The 26,175-nt window shown below is 40.0% G+C and overlaps 1 protein-coding gene across 6 annotated transcripts in view; it reads right to left on the bottom strand.

Moving 5' to 3' along the window:
• Positions 1-26,175, bottom strand: part of PRUNE2 (prune homolog 2 with BCH domain) — a 297,985-nt gene that overhangs the window by 236,036 nt on the left and 35,774 nt on the right. For all 6 annotated transcript variants that reach the window (XM_030809666.1, XM_030809689.1, XM_030809702.1 and 3 more), the window contains exons 2-4: positions 9,795-9,899; positions 6,143-6,345; positions 2,233-2,396 (exon numbers count right to left, since the gene is read on the bottom strand). In XM_030809666.1, the coding sequence (XP_030665526.1) occupies positions 2,233-2,396; positions 6,143-6,345; positions 9,795-9,899 (472 nt within the window). The remainder of the gene's footprint in view (positions 1-2,232; positions 2,397-6,142; positions 6,346-9,794; positions 9,900-26,175) is intronic.

Genomic DNA, 26,175 nt, shown 5'->3' with positions numbered 1-26,175 from the left:
CCTCCCTGCAGTAATGAGTTCACCTGAGATCTGGTTGTTAAAAAAGGTCTGAGACCTCCCCAGTCTCTTGCTCCCTCCCTTCCCATGTCATATGCCAGCTCCTCCTTTGCTTCCTGCCATGTATGGAAGTTTCCTGAGGTCCTCACTAGAAGCAGATGCCAGCACTATGCTTTTCCTACAGCCTACAGAAGCATGAGTGAAATAAACCTCTTTCTAAATTACCCCATCTCAGATATTCCTTTACAGCAATGCAAAACAGACTAATACATTCCCTCTCGCCAAAACTATTTAGTAGTGTTCCATCTCCCCTCCACATACGTACACACACACGCACACACATACACACACATATGCATTGGCAAAAGGTCTCCAGAGCCCTCTTTCCACCATCAGAAGCCCCCTATGTCTTCTGCCTCCCAGGGTTTAATGACTCTGGCTCTTTTATGACAGTAACAGTATTGGCAGGCTTCACAGGTAGAAGCTCTTCATCCTCTCACATTCCAATTTCCAAGAGATAAGGAAGTGATGTCCACATTCTGCCAGCTTCCCAATGCCACTTCGAGCCTAACCTCAAGAAAAACATCTGATATTAAGAAAAGCAAAATCCAGCTAGGTGTGGTAGCTCGCACCTTTAATTATAGCACTTTGGGAGACTGAAGCTGGTGGATGGCTTGAGCCCAGGAGTTCAAGACTAGCCTGGGCAATATGGTGAGACCCCCCTCTCTAAAAAAAAAAAAATAAAATAAAATTAAATTAAAAAAATTTAAAGAGAAAGAAGCAAAATCTTTTACCATTGTTCTATTTTCTGGTAGCTCTGCAAACTAAAACCAAGATAATTAACAAAAGGGTCTGAATTCCCTAAATCTGAATATCATTGTTATCACTACCAACAACAGTCATATCTTTGTGCCAATGTATTTGTTTCATATTATTTTACTATTTGTAGAAAATTATGATAATGAGCTGCTTATTGACTACATTTATTTTCTACTACATAACGCATGTATTTTCACAACAATTAACCAAACTTCTTAGTTTACAAGATATTTAAACAAAATATTCTCTAGCGCTTGGCTGCACCACACATTTGTGCTGTTGAACAACTTTCCTCTTGGCTGAGATCCCCAATTACCTTCGTTTTCCTTCTGCTCTCTCACAAAGATAAATGATTGTGCTTACTTAGTTTAGTTGAGGGCACAGTTTCCCATAGAGCATTTTTACAGACATTCATTGCCAGGAAAATATTTAAGGCAGATTTACAAAGGCCATCAGTTCTAAACCTTTACAAGAATTATACACCTCTTGGACCTTTTCCCCTCCAAACTGTGGAAGAGACAGAGGAATTGAAGGACAGAGTCCTTAAAAGAGTTGAGTCAACATACTTTTGGTCTTCTTTTAGAATTATTTCAATCTGTTCATCACTGTTTTTCACTTTCCTGTGTTAAATACTTTTGAGAAAAATCTCTGTCTACCATGTTCAAAATGGATTGGTGGTGCGGGGAGGGAAATGCTTTATACAAAAACCAGAACAGTGTCCTCTGTAAGTAAATAATGGAATTTCTGTGGTAATTTTGTGGTTCCAAAGTCGACTGACAATTTCTAGCTTGAAAACCACTCTTTGGAAGCAGGTGGCTCCACTAATCGAGATGAAAGAGAGATTACTAGAGTAACTGATGATGGTGTGTTCAGGACTCCAGGGCTTAAAACAGTTTGAGTGAAGACAGAATATGTTACAAGACAGGGGAGCAAAGGAGATGACATCTGACTATCAAAGCCCTGACACAGTATCACCAAAATGAAGGGTACGTATTTTGCCATCCAAACGGTATGCTATAAACCAAGCATGGAAGAGTATCAGCAGATATTTCAACCTGGGAACTTGGCATTCTGGTCCCTATCATGCTGTCTTGGGGCAAGAATCACCTCTGGCAGTGATTAAAATGGCCAGAGGTGCTATTCCAGCTCCCTAACAGAGGTGCAGCAGTTCCATTTAATATTCTTGTCTAGTGAAACAGCAAAGGCCCCTCATGCCTATTTTTAAATGCACATTTTTAATATTCAATATAATGCTACTCTTTAACAAACTCTTTACTCCCTGCCTCTCTGATGAAGCTTCCCGTGGTCTTTAAAGAGATTGTTAACCCAAGAATGGATCGCATTCTTTCTACATGAGCAGGCTGGGAGACACTCCATTAAGCCTTCCAGTATTTAATAGGAAGAGCTATCTCTCACCTCTGAGGCGATGAGCCAGTTGCTCGGTGATGAGCTCAGGAGCCTCCTGGAGAATCTCCTTTAGCACGAGAGAAGAGGAAGACTCTCGGAACTCAACGTTGGCATCGCTCTGCTCAACCGGATTAATGACTTTGACAACTGCTGATTCTAAAGTTTTGTCTTCACTGTAAAGCAAATGCAGGGGAGGAAGAGAAAGGGATATGGCATGTCTTATTACTTTTTGGAATGTTTAAATCTCTGCTGTCACACAAATGGCTTCCTCTCAATGACCAAAAATATGAGGGAACTCACAAGACTCAGAAGACAGGAGCCTTATTCTACATACTTTCACATTTCATTTAAACTATTTACTTTCCCCAAATTCTTAAAATACCTTCATACCTTACCAGCTTTATCCTGTGCTGCGCTCTTGGAAAATAATAGTAGCTAACACTATTGGGCTTCCACCACAGGCCGGATACTATTATAAATACTTTAGGTGTATTATCATATTTTATACTAGAAAATAACACTATAAAATGAATTCTACAGGCTGGGCACGGTGGCTCACGACTGTAATCCCAGCACTTTGGGAGGCCGAAGCGGGCGAATCATGAGGTCAGGAGTTTAAGACCAGCCTGGCCAACATGGTGAAACCTCATCTCTACTAAAAATACAAAAAATTAGCTGGGCATGGTGGCAGCTGCCTGTAATCCCAGCTACCTGGGAGGCTGAGGCAGGAGAATCACTTGAACCATGGAGGCTGAGGTTGCAGTGAGCCAAGACCGTGCCACTGCACTCCAGCCTGGGCAATAGAGCGAGATTCTGTCTCAGAAAAAAAAAAAAAAAAGTTCTATAAAATGTATAAAATGCACTAAAAACAACACTAGAAAATGACACTAGAAAAATCCCCATTGTATAAGTTAAAAAAAAACTGAGGCACAAAGACGTTAAGAAATTTGTGCAATGTCACACATTTAGTGAGTACACTAGGTGGTAGACTAGTGAGTAGACTAGCAAATAACCTGGCTCCAAAGCTTGCAAATCAATTCACCGTGGTGTAGAAAAAACACTACTAGGCCTATTTTCCTTCCACCATTACTCTTCATATGTGAAACAGAGCTGGCTTTTAGCAAAGGCAGGAAGAAAAGTTTGGATCAATCCAACTTTATTCTTTCTGCCTGTCAAAAACAAATGAATGGCAATGAAAGAAATAAAGATTTCAACTTATTTTTGAAAAGCATGCTATTTCATAAACAATTCTAGAGCTAGAGTTCACAATCCCAGCCTCAAAATCAGTCTAAATTTTTCCATTTTAATTCGTAACAAAACTATTCCTCAGATTTTGATTGACACACACTCGTTCCACAATTCACATTCCAATTGCATTGTATTTATCTGTGTCTCTTTGTATTCGCTGGTTTCAAAAAGTTAACATGGCTGGGCATGGTGGCTCACGCCTGTAATCCCAGCGCTTTGGGAGGCTGAGGCAGGCGGATCACCTGAGGTCAGGAGTTTGAAACCAGCCTGACCAACACGGCGAAACCCTGTCTCTACTAAAAATACAAAAATTAGCTGGGTGTGGTGGCGGATGCCTGTAATCCTAGCTACTCAGGAGGCCAAAGCAAGAGAATTGCTTGAACCTGGGAGGTGGAGGCTGCAGTGAGCCGAGATCGTGCCACTGCACTCCAGCCTGGGTGACAGAGCAAGAATCCATCTCAAAAAAGAAAAAAGAAATAGTTAACACGTAAATTTAGTCAAGCATACGATTTCCTGAATACCAACAGTTGAAGTCAGTCAAATAAACTACCCAGAACTTTTAGCCACGTGTCAATGATTGATAAATATTATTCAAAAAAATTTCATTTGTTTCAAACAGCATGAGGATAAAAGCAGCCACACATGGGCAGGTTATTTTCAAAACTCCTCATAAGTAAATGAATTGCACGATAGATATCACAATACATTCATACCTAAATATGCTTCCTAAAAAGTTAAATACAAAATTATTAAACAGAAAAGGTTTTATTTCATGTATGCTAAGGTCAGTGTCCACTGGTTAAGGTTATCAACAACTTGCAAATTGCCAAACTGTGAAAAACTAACATTTTAAACTACTGAAGTGCTTAGCTGGTGAATCTTCATTCAGTAGCAGTAGAAAGCTCATCAAAAGGACATCTTCATAAAGTCCTTGATGGCAGAGAATTTGTCTTATTCCTCCTTAGGCACCTGTAGATTCTTGCATGAGTTAGCAATGCTTAAGTATTTATTGAAAGAGTCAGAATATACAAGTTCTAATCCCCACTCTTCTACTAACTACATGTGGTTCTTTGTTTTTGTTGTTGTTATTTGTTCTGTTTTGTTTTTTGAGACAGGGTCTAGCTCTGTCATCTAGGCTGGAGTGCAGTGGTGTAATCACAGCTCAACCAAGAGATGCAATTGCAGCCTCAACCTCCCTGGCTCAGGTGATCCTTTCACCTCAGCCTCCTGAGTAGCTGGGACCACAGGTACGTACCACTATGCCCAGCTAATTTTTTTTGTATTTTTTGTGGAGACAGGGTCTCACCATGTTTCCCAGGCTGATCTCAAACTCCTGGGCTCAAGTGAACCTCCTGCCTTGGCCTCCCAAAATGCTGGAATTACAGGCATGAGCCACCATGTCAAGCCTGCATGTGGTTCTTTGGACAAGTCATTTGTGACACTGAGTTTCAAGTTTCTTGTCCATAAAATAAAAAGTTTGAGCTACATGAATATTCAAAAAAATCAATCCTTCTCTTGTAGTATAACATGCTATGAATGAATCAATCAATAATCAAATGACCTTCATAGCCCATCTCTATATATTTTTCCATTTCACTACTGAGATTTCTTTCCTAAGAACGATTCAGTTTTATCTAGTGTTTAATTTCAATTTTTATTACACATGTTCGGCATCAATACATAAGACTATTGTATTGCTATAAGAAAGTGTTTGAAATGGTTTAAAAACTATAATTTTAGGCCGGGTGCGATGGCTCACACCTGTAATCCCAGCACTTTGGGAGGCTGAGGTGGACAGATCACTTGAGGTCAGGAGTTCAAGACCAGCCTGGCCAACATGGTGAAACCTGTCTCTACTAAAACTACAAAAATCAGCCAGGCGTGGTGGTGAGTGCCTGTAATCCTAGCTACTTAGGAGGCTGAGGCAAGAGAATCGCTTGAACCTGGGAGGTAGAGGCTGCAGTGAGCTGCGATGGAGCCAATGCACACCAGCCTGGGTGACAGAGCAAGACTCTGTCTCAAAAAAAACAAAACAAAACAAAACAAAAAAACCCCTATAATTTGGTCGATTTTACAAGAACTTTACACTTAAAGATTTCATATCTGAAATGCAAAAGTAAAAATAAAGGATTAGCATGACCCAAATTTTGCCATAAGAGAAGAAGAAGATATTCCCTTTCCTCTGCATGTCCTCTGCCTTGCTGCTGCTGCTGTTGTTGTTGTTGTTGTTTTGGGATTTGGGGGTTTGTTTTTTTTTTGTTTTTTGTTTTTTTTTTTGAAGCAGTCTCACTCTTTCGTCCAGGCTGGAGTGCAGTGGTGCGATCTCGGCTCACTATAACCTCCGCCTCCTGGGTTCAGGCAATTCTCGTGCCTCAGCCTCCAAGTAGCTGGGATTACAGGCATGCACCACCACCCTAGCTCATTTTTGCATTTTTAGTAGAGACAAGGTTTCACCATGTTGGTCAGGCTGGTCTCGAACTCCTGGCCTCAAATGATCCGTCCACCTTGGCCTCCGAAAGTTCTGGGATTACAGGCGTGAGCCACCATGACCAGTATGTCCTCTGCTTTTAATACATCTGCCTAAACCACAAAAGTCCTGAGTAAAGTGACACTTTGCCCAGAAGAACCTTCATTGAGGGATTAAACCTCAGAGCTTCACAATGGATCTTACCTCGCCAGCACATTGCTGCCAACAAGTGTTATCGATAACTTCCCTTCATCATTTAGCTGATGCAGGTTAATTTCATCCCGGAATATGTGGAATGATTCGGAAATATTTAGCTCTTCTAAGATAAACCTTGTCTCGGTGAAGTAGTTGAATTCAGTTCTTGGTATGTTCAGTACTGGTAAACACAGAACCCCTGGTGGACTGACCTACCAAGAAAAAAGTTGACTGAATTACTGAAAATAGCGAGAGGAAAGAATACAATTACATTTTCTCCAGCCTGGGGGTAACTGGTAAAAGGAATGGGAGTCTTCTGGCCTCACTAAACCACTTGGCATTCATAATCAAATTTTCCTGAACCCAATTAATAGAGCATTATCCTCTGAGTGGCCCCTAATATTTTTTAACCTCTTGTTATCCTACTTGAAACATCTCATGCTTTATTTTATGTCTCATTTTAGACCCTGCACCATTTGTATATATAAATATATATTACATATGATTAAAATTTAAATAAATAGATAACATAGAAATATATATTTGTATATAAATTTAAGTATATGCATATATATAAATTGTGCAGGGGCTAAAATGTAAATAAATACATTTATATATAATACACATTCTCTTCTTTAAGAGTAACAAACTCACATATCTTTATAAAATTGGCAGAAAATTAGGACAATTGAGGCAGGGTGGGTGGGGACTGTGGGGACAGGGGAAGGCACATATGTTACGTCTAAATGGGATGCCTGTCACTCAGCTCCAGCCAATGGTTCACATGTAAAAATTCAGGCCCTGTGTAGTTAAAACTTTAAATTAAAGGGCTGGGTGCGATGGTTCATGCCCGTAATCCCAGCACTTTGGGAGGCCAAGGTGGGCGGATCATGAGGTCAGGAGATCGAGACCATCCTGGCTAACACGGTGAAACCCCATCTCTACTAAAAATACAACAAAATTAGCCAGGCATGGTGGCAGGTGCCTGTAGTCCCAGCTACTTGGGAGGCTGAGGCAGGAGAATGGTGTGAACCTGGGAGGCGGAGCTTGCAGTGAGCCAAGATTGTGCCACTCCAGCATGGGGGACAGAGCAAGATTCTGTCTTGGAAAAAAAAAAAAAAACCACACTTTTAATTACTCAAGAGAAGCTATAAATCTAGATTTGGGGTATTATTTGTGAAATTTAATTATTACAATTCATTTTTAAAAATTCAGAATGTCAGTCAGTAGAAATTAATTTACGAGCCAGCTTCAGCCTACAGACTATCAGATTGTGATGTCTATTGATTTCTTAAATCATAAAAAACATTTTTTATTAACAAGTCTCTTAGAAAACAGATCTGTGGCAACCAGAGAAAACAGGAGATAGGAGAGAGGTAGGGAGAGAGGTAGAGAATTGTAGAGTCACAATAATAAACTTGTTTTTTTTATGGGAATGTTAAAAATAAAGGTGCTTTAAAAATTACTATGAATGTACAGCAATAATCCTAACTATCACTGAGAGAATGTGGGGTTCAGTGACATGGAATTTGTGCATAAACTAAATGGCCTTTACTCTCACACCATCACCAGCTTGTCACAGTTTTAACATCTTAATCATCTGTCTCCCCTTTCTAGCATTAAGAAGGCAGGGCTTTTTGATGGTTTTGTTCAGTTATGTTTCCAGTGTATAAAACAGTCTGGCACATAGTAAACATTTAGTACATATTTGTTGAATGAAAGAAAGGAATCAGCCACTGCTATAGCATACAAAGCACAAAGCCACTCCAACAAAGTGGGTTTTCTCCCTCCTGTCATGCTAATACTGAATCACAATTGCATAGTAAGTGTTAACAACTTATGTATGGCAAGTTATTTTTCCTAATGAATGGAGGGTTCTATCTAACTCCTGATATTGAAACTTGAGTGGGGAAGAAACAATATGTAAATCAGGCATATGGCCTGAGCCTCTCCTGGGAGGAACTGTTCTGAAGTTGATGTCACAGAACTAGGTTCCAGCCCCAGTCTTTACCACGTAACTTTGAGAAAGCCAGTTTCCTCTCTGAGACTGTGTTCCCCATCTGCAAATGCGGCTCACTTACCAGAGTGAGAAGGATTTAAACAGGGTCATACGCATGAGGCAGAAAAACTCTTTGCTTATCCTACATGTTCATACTCTGAGAGGGAGTAGTTGGGTTCTTGAAGAAAATTTAAATGGAGACACAGGCCACTAGCAGGGGGCCCAGTAAACTAAGAGAAAGGCAGAGAAATATAACCAAATTCTCAGTATGAGACCTTTCACTAATTCCACATTCATCTCCATGCTTACTGGCAAACCTTTGAAAAAGAAGAGAATCCACATGTCTTTTTATTTTTATCTAGCCATCTATCTATCTATCTATCTATCTATCTATCTATCTATCTATCTAATGTTTCATCTATCACAATTACTTTTTCTACCCCTTTTATTGGATGTCAAGACATTGTAGTAGGTGGTAGTAGTGGTATTATTATTATATCATTTCCAAGTCCATGCCACCATCACTCTAAAAATCAGTCTGGTTTTGTCAACTCTATGTTGTCTAGATAAGTAACATTTTCTTCTAGGAGTCAAAATTCCAGTTAACAAAATTAGTGTTAATATTCATGTCTTAACAGAGGCACATTTATCTCCTCATACCAATTAATCTCCCTTGTAAAGTTCAACAAATTTTAAGATAAATTTGATATAAAGCCCACATGTAGAGATCAGAATATTTTACCCAGCATTTTTATCAGCTTCTGCCCTAGAGCAGTTCTTGCCACCCACAGCTCATTCTGGAAGACTAGGCTTCGTGTGAATTTAAATCGCTTTAGACCAGCTCTGCCTACTGTCAGGGGCCAAGGATCCAAACAAAATTGCAATAAAACAAATCAGATTCTAAAAAATTAAAAATTGTGTGACATTGAAAATAGCACCTAGACACTCATAACATACATTTTTAGGCTTTAAGTTAATAAAAAGTCCATTATCATGAGCTCATGAATTTTATAGATTTGAAGTTTTAAAGCAATTTGTTGAAAGGTGTTTTCCACTTCCACAGGTGCCTCATATGCTTCACAGAATAGAAAGAGTCTTCCTCAAGGGAGATGATCACTAACTAAGGATGATCTCGCTGTACAAAATCAGGGATACAAGTCAAAACCAAACAAGGACCTACAGGATGTAGATTTGACATGTAATACTTGTCACTGAAAACTCTAGCCAATGTGCTCTGCCATTCACGTACTGTTCACACAAGTTATTCTGCACGTATTTTTCTGCTCCCAAGGGCAGGACTATCAGCAAGGATGACAAAGGAAAACAAGAAATCTGATTCTTACTTTTATTAGTTCTATGAATTTCCATAAAATTAATCAACTATTATGAACATTTTAAATATTTTATTTGAAAACATTGACCTTATTGAAACAATATTTTATAAGGAGAGTTGGTAAGAAATAGCTAGAACAATGCCTAACATATAGTAAGTGCCCAATAAATATTTGTTGATTCATGGATGATAATACTTTATGCTCTGCAACAATAAATCAGAACATTAAAAATCAAGTTAATGGGTTCCTTGGTTTCGAGAAAATGTTTATTCTTAAAAGTTACATAATAATTCAAAATATAAGGAGTATTACCCTTTTTTTCCCTTACCTTGTCTAGAAAGTAAGCATATGTGAAGGTAGAAATGAGAGAATCCAAGTCACACGATTTAGGCCCAATAACCACATGGACCTTCTCCAAGCGTTTGCTTCGATTCTGAAACAAATTCAAACAAAACATCACAATTTAACTGGTGACAGATTAATATAAACATATTTTTTAATCTTTAAAAAAAGTATGCCTTATCTATGTTTACACACAATGGCAGAAAATCATAAATTTATCATGAGCTTTTACATGAGAACATAAAAATTGTACAAAGCGTTTAACACTCTGAAATATTCACTCAAACTCTAGTAAACTTTCCGGAAGAGAAAATGTGGTTTTATTAAGATTACTCATAATTTAACTTATGAACTGTATCTCTGAGTCATAATTTTTTTGGTAAGTATCATTTTGTTCTAAGGGGCATAGTATTCTATATCATTTCTTTACATAAGATGTTCTTAATTTAAGAAACAAACAAAATGGCTTTTTTCATATGTGTCTGGCATGCAACATAAGCAAACACACACAGAGTTTGGTAAGGATTTATTTTTTTCATGTCACATTTTGGGTAACAAGATATGTTCTCTCTGTATTATATTCCATAATTTAGTAAATGAAACCTGTAACACTTTTGTCTGTCAGAAAATAAAAATTAGTTGTTCTTAAAAAGTGTATAAAGTCGGCCAAGCACAGTGGCTCAAGCCTGTAATCCCAGCACTTTGGGAGGCCAAGGCAGGTGGATCACGAGGTCAGGAGATCGAGACCATCTTGGCCAATATGGTGAAACCACATCTCTACTAAAAAATACAAAAAAAAAAAAAAATTAGCCAGGTGTGGTGGTGCATGCCTGTAGTCCCAGCTACTCAGGAGGCTGAGGCAGAGGAATTTCTTGAACCCAGGAGGTGGAGGTTGCAGTGAGCCGAGATTGCACCACTGCACTCCAGCCTGGCGACAGAGCAAGACTCTGTCTCAAAAAAAAAAAAAAAAAAAAATGCATATAGTCACCCCTCTGGAAGAGAAGACTTGCTATTTCATTTTCTGGTTAACTAAATAGTTATTTGAAAATTCCTTTGTGGAAGGCTGACATTCTTTTGAAACTTCCAAAGAACCAACTGCTTCTAGTAAATGTCATAACAAAACTATCCAATACAGATAATTGTCATATAAATTAAGAACTTTATGGTATGTCAGAGATGATGCATGTATATACTTTCCTGACTTTTCATCACTCGTTTTAACTTCTCATTTTAGAACTACCTAGAAAGCCAACTTAGTTGTAATACTGTTCCAAAGGCTATATAAAAGGTTAGATTGCTCGTGACTATTTTAATTTAAAAAAAGTGTTTATATGCAGAACAAAGATGAAGTATTATTTAGTAATCTACTACATATTTTACACAAATGAATCTAAAAATTTGTCAGTGTTTGTATGGAACTGCTGGTATCAGAGTCAAACATAATAGGTTGTGGCTCAATAAATATAACAAACCAAATCTTGGAGGGGGCTAGTTTAGTCTATCTTATAGACAATGAGAGCAGTATCAATTTTGCAGATATAATCCAATATGTAACATTGCTAAATTAAAATAAATATTTTTTTCAAAGTTGAGATATTGATCCTCAGCAAAACAGCATGATTTAAAAGTATGATATAAACTCTCTGAAGATAATTACAATCCCCTCCCTCGTCACTATCAAATCTAGCTTCCATTTCTTCCTCTCCCAGTATCCTTCCCCTACACTCATAAATTTATAGCTGGCTCACTTGGCTAAATGTGCTTTAAGGATTCTAGTCTAGGTCCAGTTCTCACTCTCAGTGTCAGACGGCTTCCCCTGTGCAAGACAGTCAAATATTCTAGAAGCTCCTAAAGAAAGGTAGGTAAATGGAATTACAGTCTATAACGACACAAACAAACACATTAGGAAATCATATTACTGCAGAATGCTATTCTTCCGAGAAGCTCAAAGATCTAAGTAGACATTACCTCATTTCTCTTCCCAAATCTTATAAGGCAGACAGTAAGAAGATTAACAGCACTTTTTATAGGTCAGAGGAGTCTGTGATGAACCAGGGTGGTTCCCAGAATCCCATGGCGCAGTGCAGTGAGCCCCATCTCCTCTGCCCTGTACTAATGCCATAATGACTTCTCAACTCTATGAGGATCTCAGCATCCACACAAGTGAGCATGGAATTCAGGGAGAAAAGAGAAGGAAATACAGCAAGACTTCAGACATTTGTGAGATCAAAATTACCCCCCAAAGTTGACCTATTTGCTTCTTATCTAGGCTTGATCATTCCCTGACACAGCTTTATGTTCAACTCTCAACTTACATGAAAGAAGACATGGGGAGTGTAGCAAGATTTGCATGCCAATTCATTACGAAGCCCAAGACCAATTATACTTAAGGAAGAAAAGGTGCTAAATGAAGATTGCAACCCCAAGGCATGCTACACGAACTCTCACAACTCAGGAACCCTGTAAGATAATTACAAGGTTAATTCACATGGATTAAATGTAAATGAATTAATCTTTCTCTGCTGATATATCTCTCTCCATTTAAAGAGAAAAAGGTATAATGGGTGAGGACCATAGCATACCCCACTGTAAAATTTTGAGGGTTCTCCCTGGTGCCATATGCCTCTCTTTCCTTTTTCTTTTTTTTTTTCCTAGATGGAGTTTTGCTGTTGTCACCCAGGCTGGAGTGTAATGGCGTGATCTTGGTTCACTGCAACCTCCACCTCCCAGGTTCAAGCGATTCTCCTACCTCAGCCTCCTGAGTAGCTGGGATTACAGGTGCCCGCTACCACATCCAGCTAATTTTTGCATTTTTAGTAGAGATGGGGTTTCACCATGTTGGCCAGGCTGGTCTCAAACTCCTGACTTCAGGTGATCCACCCACCTCAGCCTCCCAAAGTGCTGGGATTACAGGCGTGAGCCACCAGGCCTGGCCAACATGTCTCTCTTTTCATGGTCTCTCATTTCTCTCCTCCCTTCCCTTCATCCTATGCATCAAGTTCCTTCATGGTCATGGCCTCTTCCAATGCCATTTACCCATATTTGCCATCCCCAGTGCATATACAGTTTCCAGGCTTCAGCACTCTCTTTCCCCCTCCACCCCCTCCATCAAAATGTACCATCTTGGTGCCCAGGCTTTCAAGGACCTATCGGCTCCTCCACCAGCAACTCCAGTGAAGAACATATGCCAGTGAGTACTCCTGGGTTAACGCGTCACCAATGTAATATGCTCTCCTTGTAAACAGACCTTCCAGAAATCATGCCATAATCCAAAAAGATGACTGGAAATTTCAGGCCAGCTTAGAGTGGTGGACCAGACAGAAAGGGACAGCCCAACCAGAAGGTACCGTATGTGCCACCAGCAAGCCTTGAAAGGGATAGGCTCAGCCTCAGAATATCTCAGATGTTCCTAGGTGCCCAATTCCTACCAGTAACCACTGATAAGATAGAATTGAGGGGCAGCAAAGGGTAACCATGCTCAAACTCCTGCCTGCTTGGAGGAATAAAACATAAAATTAGTCACGTAGACTCACCCTGTAGGTGAGCTCAAGCTCTTCAAATTGGAATTAAGAACCAGAGAATACAGGGCCCACTCTCAAGCTTTCCCTCACAAATGACCTTGGCTGTACAAACAGAGCAAACACAGGGGTCAAGCCAAGGCAGAAAAGTCTGGGGTCTGATTTCAGGCGTCTGGGGCAGGTAATGGGAGGTCCCCATGGTTCTGGTGCACCTTGAGGGAATGGGCCCATCTGTAGGGGCAGCAAGGGAAACTGATTAGTTCATGGAACCCAAAAGAGACTCCTGAACCCCAAAGATCCTCTGCACTGCTCACTGAATGTCCGTAGGCCCCTTCCTATCTCACATCTCCACATATTCAGAGACTCACAGGTGCTCAATCTTAATACTGATGTCCCTTGATACAGTTCAAATTGTGCTATGGATGATTCACAAACAGACAAATCATGCCCAAATAAAAGGGACAATAATAATAAGGATAAATGTACAGTTTCATGAATTCAATTTACTATTGTCACCCAAACAATAAAAACCTGCTTATGCCAGGCACTGTTCAAGGCTCTAAGGATATAGCAATAAACCAAATGGACAAAAATCCCATCCCTCACTGCACTTGCAGTTTAGTGCATGGAGAACTGATGAGCCAAATAATCAGATAATTTGAATGGAGAAGAAATCATAAAACAGGGATGGGATATGCTGAGGCAAGGCTCATTAAAAAGTGGCATTTGATGCCCACCAAAGATCGACTGGGTAAAGAAAATGTGGCACATATACACCATGGAATACTATGCAGCCATAAAAAAGTATCAGTTCATGTCCTTTGCAGGGACATGGATGACACTGGAAACCATCATTCTCAGAAAACTAACACAAGAACAGAAAACCAAACACCACATGTTCTCACTCATAAGTGGGAGTTGAACAATGAGAACACATAGACACAGGGAGGGGAACATCACACAGTGGGGCCTGTATGGGGGTGGGGGCTAGGGGAGGGATAGCATTAGGAGAAATACCTAATGTAGATGACAGGTTGATGGGTGCAGCAAACCACCATGGCATGTGTATACCTATGTAACAAACCTGCATGTTCTGCCCATGTATCCCAGAACTTAAAGTATAATAAAAAAAGAAGAAGAAGAAGAAAAAGAAAAAGAAAGTGGCATTTGAGTAAAGGTCTGTAGGGAAGTGGGACTAAAGGGTGCCAAGGGAAGAGCAGGTACCAAGGCCCTGAAGTGAGAGCAGGCATGTTCAGCAAATAATTATTGCCTAGTGTACACATTTTCCAAATGTGACTTTGTAAACTCCTAGGTTGGAGGGACTGAGTCTGCTGAGTAAATATCCATGCCCAAATATCAACCTACACAAGCACACCAAGCATCAAGGAATCTCAAAAGACAGGCAACGCTTTGCGAATGCCTAAACCCAGTGCTGCCCAAACCCAATACAAAATGGAATATGATAACGGATTGAAAGGGATGCTACACTGCTTTGTCATCTGGATACACTTCCAAAATAGACGGACAGAATCTTTCCATAATCAATGTAAAAAAAGAAAGTATATTGACTATGCCAGGATTCCAAATCACTTTAATGTGCTTTCAAAGTGTAATGCTATATACCACTAAAATGAGACTTCTTAACTTCTTATCTCTTTTTAAAAGCCTATAAAATGCCTACATATTCAGATTCAATGGCCCATTAAATGAAGCTGCACTTGTTAAGCAAAAGCACTTCCAAGCCACCCAGAAGAACTGACCAGAAAGAGGGCTTCCTGAGCCCTCCTATAAGCCTAGGCCCCTCCATTTGCTCTTTCCTTCCTCCACAGGCTTAGAAGCAAGGTTGCTGCTGCCATAAACCTTTTAATAAAATGTCCCAATCCTATGGATTCTTCTTGCCCACTGCCCAGAAAAACCAATGCACCGAGAATAGCAAATATATCAGCAATGAAAGAGTTTAATCATCACATGGCCAGCCAAGTGGGAGGTCAGGAGGTAGTTCTCAAATCTGCTTCCCCAAGAATTCAGAGGCTAGGGTGCTTGTTTGTTTGTTTGTTTTTTGTTTGTTTGTTTGTTTGTTTTGAGACAGAGTTTCACTCTTGTTGCCCAGGCTGGAGTGCAATGGCACAATTTTGGCTCACTGCAACCTCCCAGGTTCAAGCAATTCTCCTGCCTCAGTTTCCCAAGTAGCTGGGATTACAGGTGCCCACCACCACACCCAGCTAATTTTTCTTTTTAGTAGAGATGGAGTTTCACCATGTTGGCCAGGCTGGTCTCAAACTCCTTACCTCAGGCAATCCACCTGCCAAGGCCTCCCAAAGTACTGGGATTACAAGCATGAGCCACCACGCCTGGCCTGAGGCTAGGGTTTTTAAGGGTACTTCAGTGGGCAGGGGCTGGAAAGCTGAAACAATTGATTGGCTGGGATGAACTCACAGGGGTGTCTAAACTGTCTTTGCATAGCTGAGTCAGTTTCCGGGAGGGAGTCTCAGGACCAGGGGGTGTTTCTCAGCCTGCCAAAATGCTAAATCTAAAACATATCTCAAAGACCAGTTACTTAGATTTCACAATAGTGATGTTATCTGTAGGAGTAGTTGGGGAAGTTATCGATCTTGTGACTCCCAGTTATGTAACTCTGAGGCAGTAAGCAATTAATAGGAAAACAACAGCAGTATGTCTATTCCTTAGCAAAGTTCAAGCCCTTCCCATAACTCTAACCTTGTGAATTTTTGTTAGTATTTACAAGTACAGTTTCCATTTTTGAACAAGGAGGAGATTAGTTCAAGGAAGTGACTGTTACCACCTTAAAACAAGTATGAGCAAAAGCAGTTCAGCCTGTAGAAGGAAGATGGAGTCAGTTGGCAGATTTCTCTTACTGTTATCATTTCTGCAAAGGTGGTTTCACAAGGAGCCCTTGCAATACAGTTATAAGATGACTTTTCAATACTCATCCTCAAATATCCCCAAATCTTTTTTCTGAAAACTTTTTTGAACATTTTTCTCCAAAATAATTAATTGAAATGAATTTTGTTTTAAAAATATTGTAGACAAAACCCACAGAAGTTGGAGATTCACTTTCCACACACACTAAAGTGGGGGCACATTTCTTAGTCCCTCACTTCTAACCCAAAAAAATGAAGAAACGAGAGAAATAAACCTCCTGAAACTGTAGGATGGTGTCTCCAAGGAAAGCCAGAAAGGAGGTGGCCCTTGAACCAGTGAGTCCCTTGACTACTTACTAGCTCCAAGTCAACGAGGGGGTCTTCCTCCCAGAAGACCGGCTGCGGGGTGATGGGGAAAGGGTCCAGCTCCTCCCCAGGAGACCCCAAACACCTGTGGCTGCCACGATTCTAAGTAAGAAGACTTCCAAGGATGGGGAGGAGGAGCCCTAACCTGCTGCTCACAACCCTACAGGTCCCTAACTCGAACCCAGTCACAGCCTCCAAGAAAGGCAGGGTGGGAGGGGAAGCAAATGGTACCATGGCCAAGTGAGCAGCACGGGCCACGGGGAGGCCTGGAGATGTCCAGAGGTGAGGCAAATGCCCCCTCCGCAGCTCTGCTGTGCAGGGATAAAGTCACATTCTTTGCTGGTTTGGTAAATAAACGAGATGCCTCTTGATACTGGCCCTGGGTTTGAGATGATTTTGAGAACTCCTGACCTCCTCCTGAATTTCTCTTTGTTCTTTGTTTCCAACACCATTCTCTCCCTCTGGGTCTCAAATGTTCTCCAGGTAATGACGTAATTATGAGAAATTTAAAATCTGTTATTTGAGAAAGAGAGGAGACAGGCATCAGTGTGAGCAAATTCAGCTATAAATAGTTCAGGCCGTGTGCATTTGGGCCTCCTTCTATGTTCTCATATGTAAGAGGCCATTGTGGGTAGGCGATGGGGGAGGCAAAACCTAAACCCAAAGCTTTAGTTCCCTCTGGTCAGGCTCCTTGAAGGCTGGAGCACTGGACATCAACTAATCCACTTTTTTACCTTCTCAGCTTAATCCATTCTTCCTTAGCCTGTTTGCTGCCCATCTTGAAGACAAAGTTTTCTCAAATCGAGTGACCTCAAATATCATTTATATAATTCTGGATATAGTTTATATCTTCTGGATCGTAAAAACGATATGGCCAAGAGGTATTATTTTATTTACAGCATTTTTTTTTTTTGTATTTTCGTTCAGGGATCCTCACTCTGACGGTTGCTTCAAAGGACAGTTTTGGAAGCAGCACCATTATTTTTCTTCCATCTCAAAAAGTTAGGGATGAGCCCTGCAAATCTTTAACTTCCCTGAAGGGCTCCTAAGGGAATTGTGCTGCATAGCCTCCTAAGATGTTTTCATTTTCCAGTAATCCAACTGTTGTGGGGAGATGCATGCTTTTATTACCCACTGGTTCCTTCTAGCTTAAACAGGTGCCCTATTCTAGGAGTTTGACCTCCATGGTTTCACAGATCTTTATAATCTCTTCACCTTTCCTTTTTCATGCTCAAGAGCTGCAGTCTTGGCCAGGCGCCGTGGCTCACGCCTGTAATCCCAGCACTTTGGGAGGCAGAGGCAGGCGGATCACCTGAGGTCAGGAGTTCGAGACCAGCCTGACCAACATGGCGAAACCTCATCTCTACTAAAAATACAAAATTAGCCAGGCATGGTGGCACATGCCTGTAATCCCAGCTACTTGGGAGACTGAGGCAGGAGAATCGCTTGAACCCAGGAAGCAGAAAAAAAAAAAAAGAGAGAGCTGCAGTCTTTTTCATTTAGCCTCCTATGAACATGTATCTAGGTCACAAATCCTTTCCTTGTGTCCTCTGACCTTGTGACGTCCTGTGTCCTTTTACTGTGCTCAGGCCTCCAGGCTGGAGTCATGCAAAACCACCTAAGAAACAACTGAGCCTTAGGAAAAGCTAGAAGAGCTTCTTCTACTAAATGATCAACATCAAAGGCAGTCCAAGAGTTTTAAAGCCCAAATGAGAAAGAATGCCCCCGCTACACATACATAGCACCCTACACTCACGTCACCTAAGGTTTATATGTTAATGACTTCATAAAATATGTTCATTATAAAACATTTGTAGAAACTCACAAAAAACCCTAATTCCCAGTTAATTACTATATTAAATGTATTCCTTCTCATCTTTTTTCTACACTTCTATGAGTGCTCTCTTTTACAATAGTGTGACCCTATTACACATAATATTTTTTAACTTCTCTTCTTAAAATTAACAGCAGTCTAAGCATTTTTTCAACTTCTAAAATTAAATCTTGTTGTGGCCATAGGTGACTTCTGTTTGCTTTTGTAACTCCAGCTGTCAGCCTACTGCTTTGCACCCAGTAAGTGTTCAATAACTATTGAAAAGGTGAATGCATGAATGAGTGAATGATGATAACATTTAATGGATATAGTATTTCTTAATACGGATCATCATACTTTAGTCATTCCTCTATTGTTAGAGATTAAATTTATAATAATTTTTGTGGTATAAATAAAATTGCAGTGAATAGTTTGATAATTTTTGTATCTATCCCTAGTTATCTCTTCAGGATAAATTCCTGGATCTTAAATTTCTGGGTCAAAGAATTTATTTTAATGTTCACCAGAAAGTTACAGAAATTTACCTTCCCATCCATAAAAATACCTAGTTTTCAAACCTTGTGTATTTGAACATTATCATGTTGATAGGTAATGTTGTATAATGCATGTTTATTATGATTATGAGTGCTTTAGATCACTTTTATATATGGACACAAAAACATTAGTGTCTTCATATAAACATATCATTTGTGAATTTTTCTCTGTATATCTTTTAGGATGTTTATCCCATTCTCATTGATGATTAAACTGCTAAAATATTGTTAACATATTCAACTCTGGTAACATCAATAAAAAACTATTTTGTTTTCTGGCCTTGGGCATCTATGGAACAACTTGTTCAACAAAGTTGCATTAAGTATGCAATAAGCATGCATTATTTAATCTGACATTATCATTTGGGTACTAAACAACAGCAGCACACTCTGTACAATATTTTCCCCAATCTACCTACTTTGCTTCCTGAAAATGTTGCAACAATACACTTCAGACTGAGCTAAGAGCAGCCTAGGTTCCCTAGTTCTTGACTGGACTGCATTTGCTCCTCTGCTTTGCCTCATGTCAAAATGACAATGCAACTTAAAATTAAATCTAAACTGTCACTGTTGGTGGGAATGCAAATTAGTTCAGCCACTGTGGAAAGCAGCTTGGAGATTTCTCAAAGAACTTTAAAAAGAACTACCATTGGACCCAACAATCCCATTACTAGATACACACCCAAAAGAAAAGAAATCATTCTACCACAAAGACACATGCACGCATATGCTAATCACAGCGCCATTCCTAATAGCAAAGGCATGGAATCAATCTAGGTGCCCAGCGATGGTGGACTGGATAAAGAAAATGTGGTACATACACACCATGGAGTACTACACAGACATAAAACACAACAAAATCATGTCCTTTGCAGCAAAGTGTATGGAGCTGGATGGAGGACATTATCCTAAGCAAATTAACACAGGAACAGAAAACCAAGTACTGCATGTTCTCACTTATAAGTGGGAGCTAAACACTGACTATACATGGATGTAAATATGGGAACAATAGACACTGGGGCCTACTAGAGCAGGGAGGGAGGAGGCTGTGGGCTGAAAAACTACCTATTAGGTACTATGCTCACTACCTGTGTGACAGGACCATCTGTATCCTAAACCTCAGCAGCATCTAATACACCCATGTAACAAACCTGCACATGTATTCCCTGGATCCTAAATAAATAAATAAATAATAAACAAATAAATAAAAATCTAAGGTGTCAAACATTTCATTATTAAATGTCTTTAAAAGTAAGAACATTTTGGTAGGACAATAGCACCAAAAAGAATGATAAAATGATAAAAATAAAAAATGATAACAGAGTGGATGATAATATTTGCATAATATTTGTACCATTTTGCCATTAAAAGGGCAATATTTCTAACATACAAAGGGTTCCTATATATTGATTTTTTAAAAAGACAAATAACCCAGTGGAATCATCAGCAATGGATGTGATCGGGGCTATTAAGAGAATAAGAAATGAATATATGAAAAGATATTCAGTCTCATTAGTAGTCATGGAAATGCAAATTAGACCAACAATAAAATGTCTTCTTTATTTTGGCTCATCAGATGGATAGAAATATTATGACTGATTGTCATGAGCAGCCAGGTCTGGGAACAATTGCCTTAAAGAGGACCCACGATAAGCTCCCAAGGACCATGTGGTCCCTGTCAACTGCAAAATATATCTGCAATTGGTTTTTGGAAGGGACTGCTTGAGTTGCTCTAGATCAAGCACAGTTTCAGAGAATTGCTGTTATGTTATTTAGACTTGCCGAAGTTCAGTGTTAGCAGAGGCCTCAGGATTCACCCAGTTGAAACCCTTCAGTGATTTCCAAAATGAGGTAGTGCACCTCAGTGTTAGAGAAGAAACAATGCAAATGCCTATTTATGTCATCCTTTTACATTTTCTGTTTTTTAAAATATGTTTTACAGCCAGAAATGGTGGCTTATGCCAGTAATCCCAACACTGTGAAAGGCTGAGGCAGGAGGATTGCTTGAGGTCAGGAGTTCGAGACCAGCCTGGGCAACATAGTGAGACCCTGCCACTACAAAAATAAAAATAAATAATAAAAAATATTTTACAATGTTCCTTATATTCTAGTATAGTAATACATAGTAGAATTCAGAAATAAATGTATACATTAAGATAAAGTATTCAGAAGACTATTACTAATCTCACTGTACAATGAACAAAGGCTGGAGACTGGTTTTTACAGCTCAGCCAACTGAGATCCTCAGGTCTTTGTGTCCCCAAGACTTCCTAAGACAGCGCGCTGCACACAGGAGATGCTCCAATCAATTTTTGTTAGTGAAAATGATAATATCAGATATAATAGTTGGGCAGAAGATAATTCTTAACTTTCTTATAATGTCTTTGTCATGTTCTTATGAAATAACAGTATCATGGGATAAAACCTTGTTAATAGCACAAAAGTCAAAAGTTATACTACAGGCTGCAAATAATCATTCCTGTCTCAACCTTAACAGGCTCTCATTTCTCTCCCTTCTTTCTCCCTCTCTTTCCCTACACACACACACACACACACACACACACACGCACACACACACCAGAGCATTATGACATGTGCATTCTGCCCACTTCATGATCTAAAGTTCCAAAACTGAGTTAAAATGATTTTATAAAGTAATGGATTTTATGAGTATTAAGTCATCACATATTTTCCTCTTTTCTCTCAAGACAAGATTCTTGACTTCTGAGTTGCTACCACATTCTAATTCACCTATTATTCTAAGATATAGCAGTTGCAATAATTTCATTTTTAAATACCTCAAGCAGAGTGTGTAGGTACACTATTGAACTCTACCAAAACGTGACTTGCTATTAGTACATGTACATCCAGCAGGCCCAGTCCTGGGGCCTAACATAGATACAGAAACCACCAAATTAGAAGAGCATAATTCTAATTAGCTACCGGGTGTTTCTTAGCTCTGTCCCCAACACTTGCATGATCAACGCATGGCTAGCATAAAGTCACTCTGAAATTCAAGTGTAAATGATTTCAAGACAAAAACTATATCCATTGTATTAATAATCAGAGGTATAGGGGTTTTGCCCTTAGGCACTGATTTTACATACAGTGATTTCTAACAAATTCCAAAACTTCATATAGTGCTTTTTGCGATATTTTGTAGTTATGATAGTGTCTCATTCGGTTGACAAAATGTGGGAAATATTTTGTAAAGTTCAAATAACTTCCTACTGCCTATTAATAAGTAGAATGACAACAAGACATACGCCTGCCTTCCCCAAGGGTTGTTAAGTATTCAACTTTAGCCCTTTTTGCAAAACGTTGGCAATTTTTGAAGCTGGGAGATGGGCACGTGGAGTTCTCTTCGGTCTCTCTGCTGATGTATGTTTGAAAACTTAAGTAATAAAAAAGGAAGGAAGGAAGGAAGGAAGGAAGGAAGGAAGGAAAGGAGGGAGGGAGGGAGGGGTGAGAGGAAGGAAGGAAGGAAGTGGGTAAGAAAGGAGGAAGGGAAAGAAAAGAGAGCGAGTGAGCGAGCGAGAGAGAGAGAGAGAGAGTGAGTGAGAGAGAATGGAAGGAAGGAAGCGGAAGAGAGGGAGGGAAGCAGGGAGGAAGGTAAGAGGGAGAGAGGGAGCGGATGGTCGGAAGGGAGGGAGGAGGGAGGAAATGCCCTCCCCCCCCCCCCCCCCCCCGGTGCTGTGAACAGCCCAGGCGCCTGTGTGCACATTCTTAACAACGGGTCATGTCTTTGGTTTCAATCTGTGGAGGTGAATCAGCACTCAGAGTTGTGCCTGGTATTAGTCAACTAAATATTTGTTGAAAGAGTGAATCAAAGCAATAAATAAGAAGTCCAAATTCTGAGTTCCTGGGCAGCTATAGCCAAGGCTGAGATTAGAGTAGCAAAAACAAGGGAATGGGTTGTCTGCCATCCCATGCACCTTTCTCCTCCCCAACCAACTGCTCTGTCCTCTCCCACACCACCACCAACCCCCCGCCCCCGCCAGCAGGTGTTTTATGCTGTTCATGGCATTCTTTTTTATCTTTTATCTTATGGGGAGAGGGTAGGGGAGAACAACAGTGTGTTTATGACACCACAGGTACCCAGCAAAGAAAAAACGAACCACATCAGACCACGCAAAACGATCACACACCACCCTGACATGATTCAAACACCATCTCCTGTGATATAACCGAACAAGGAAATTGTTCTCAGTGGATCTAGAATTTAAGGCTACATCAGCATTACTTCCAAGAGCTGTCAGGTTGATTCAGTATCAGAAAAAATGACTGGAGGAAAATTAAGGACTGAGAGCCCTCACCTTGCTTTGCTTTTTGCAGTTTTGCTTTTGTTGTTGTTGTTGTTGTTGAGACGGAGTCTCACTCTGTCCCTCAGGCTGGAGTGCAGTGGCACAATCTCGGCTCACTGCAATCTCCACCTCCTGGGTTCAAGTGATTCTCCTGCCTCAGCCTTCCGAGTAGCTGGGATTACAGGCGCGTGCCACCACGCCCGGCCAATTTTTTGTGTGTATTTTTAGTAGAGACAGGGTTTCACCATGTTGGTCAGGCTGGTCTCGAACTCCTGACCTCGTGATCCGCCCACCTCGACCTTCCAAAGTGCTGGGATTACAGGTGTGAGCTACTGCACCCGGCCGGTTTTGCTTTTTTCCTCTTAATCTTGACAGCCTAATGTTATTCCTAGGCTCTTGCGTACATGTATCTAAATATTTATCCTGGCTACAAATTAAGACAAAAACAACAAGATGCGAAGAAATGGCCCCAAATTCTGGTTCCAGTCTTAATTCACTAGCGCACTCAGGGGTGCTTCCTGCTTTTCATGTTATTCCTTTTTCCCATAGACGGGAAAAAGAAACACACTCTATATGCGAGGTGGGTGTAGATGGGATTTCTTTATTAACTGTTTCCTGACAATATATCAAGAAAAAACCTCATATGACTCAGTACATACATGACAGGCAGTAAATGGTGGCGTAGGACATTTACAGTAACTTATATCAAAAACGGAGAAAAAAAATCCAAAATAACAAAGCTATGATACCATTCGAAACTCTTCCACTTGTCTTTTTCCACTCTTCCGAACACGTTTCCAAGCCCTCCACTTAGAATACAGAACCTTCTGAAAAACAAACTGTTCATCTTTGCACAGACATGTGCCATGAGGCTGCCTTGCAGGTGTCCACACACACGCTCAGGTCTGAGCTGGTTTACTGTGCCCACCATCCCTAGCAACCCCCTGAACAAGGTGCATGTGGGAGGACCACGGAAATTAGTTAACATCCATTAGAGAATTCTGTAGGATAGAACCCTCCCCTCTCCCCTAATAGTTATACAGTCACATGTACATGATCATTCACAGCAGTGTCTCTAAGACAAAGGACTTCTGCCCAGGGCAACAGCCGACTCACCTAGCGTCAAAATGCAATATCAATCACAGAAAATTGTTACGACTTTTCAAATTTGCCCTGAAGACTAGTATCTTAATAATTAAGCAGCCCTAATTTTTGGTAGGAATTTCCCTTCTATTCTAGATTATTTTCATTTTATTGAAAAAAATTGTGATTCATAAATAATTTTACTTTAATAGATCCTTGTGTGTGTGGGCGGGGCGGGGGGGGGGGAGCTGGGAGGAAGGAAAGGCTTCTGCCGCTGTACACTAAGTTCCCAGAACTTTCTTTTGTGAGCCTGTGTTAAGATCACGTCCTCTTACCACATCGCCCCTTCTGTAGCCTGCTGCTGTGTGGCACAGGTTGCCCCAGATACTTTAATTGTTTCTGCTCCTTCGGGTTAGAAGGGTTGGAGCTAATTAGTCAGGTCTTCTCCCCTCATGAACAAGCCAAGACGCGCTCAAAGACTTTTCCCAGAAGCTTTGCTTTTCTGCAGTCAGCTTTTTGTTGTCATAAGGAAGATCTATTGCTTTAATACTCGCGAGTGTAAATGTCTGCATTTGGAACGGACGTCAGGCCGATGACACCACACACCTGGCATGTCTGAAACCCACTCAGACAAGACAGTAATGAATAGATAAGCGGCTGGAAGCAGGAGGGAGGAGAAGATTGTTTCCAGTACAGCGCAGGTATGCAGGTTCACAGGGAGATGTGTGAGGGATCTGCAGAGCAATTACTGTACTTCGCAAAGACGACAGTTTTTAATGATGCCATTATTTATTACACTGTGTGTTTTTCAGTGACAGAAGAACTCTCACCTTCCAGGTGACCTCTCAGGATCATTCTCTCTCTCGCTCTCTCTCTCTCTCTCTCTCTCTCAAAATATTTTGCAAAATAGAAAACCCTTTTAAAACTAAACAGTATCTGGTGCACAGTAGATATTCAACAAATGTTTATTAAAATACATATTTTATAGCAGAGAATAGTGCAATAGAAAGTAAATGCAGATGCAGCGAGATATAGAAATGCATGCATATATAAATTCCATATTATTCCACTGATATTTTAAAAGCATAAACATGTTGATATAAACTGAGTATCACGCTCTATTAAGAACAAGCTCTCGCAATGGAAAGTTTAAGGTATTCTAAGCATCAGAGACTTCCCACCTTGGGAAAATATGGTTTTATGATTCTAAGTAGTAAATAACCTATTTTTCAGTTGCTCAGACATTTTCTTTTTGTCTTCTCTCTTCTATGAGGAGAACTGACTTGGGTCTCCAGAGCCCCTCAATTGGAAAATTTTTTGATATTACCAATTTGAATTTTATTTTTGTAATTTTAATGGAGATAATTAACTAAATAGATTATGGAAGGGAACTTTAATACAGAAATGTTTTCTATCTTGATGTTCTAAATAAGTCAGCCACATTAAAAAGAAAGCTGTTGTAGTGGAAGAATATTTTGTTGCTTTACTTTTTTTTATTGGACTTTGAATAAAAAATATATATCCAGAGATTAACACATGAGAAAGATTTTTAAATATTATGAAAACCTTAACAATACATAATAAAAATGCATCAGATCACCAAAATCTTTTGCCATAATAAACAGCTGTAAAATAGGTCCTATTAAATATAAATGTTTATCAAAAGAAGAGAGCAAGACTCCTCAACTTTTTTTTTTTTGCAACAAGGAGTAACTTTTTAATACACTCATAATTTAATTTGCTAATGATTTAGTTCCCTCTTTAGCACCTCAGAGTGGAAAGGAGGGAGAACATGCTAAAAAAAAAATCCTCAGGCCAGGTGCGGTGGCTCATGCCTGTAATCCCAG

This window comes from Nomascus leucogenys, chromosome 1a, assembly GCF_006542625.1.
Source record: "Nomascus leucogenys isolate Asia chromosome 1a, Asia_NLE_v1, whole genome shotgun sequence".
In the NCBI taxonomy this organism is placed as follows: Eukaryota; Metazoa; Chordata; class Mammalia; order Primates; family Hylobatidae; genus Nomascus; species Nomascus leucogenys.
The sequence above is the reverse complement of the archived record's forward strand: the minus strand, read 5'-3'. Positions and strand labels throughout refer to the sequence as shown.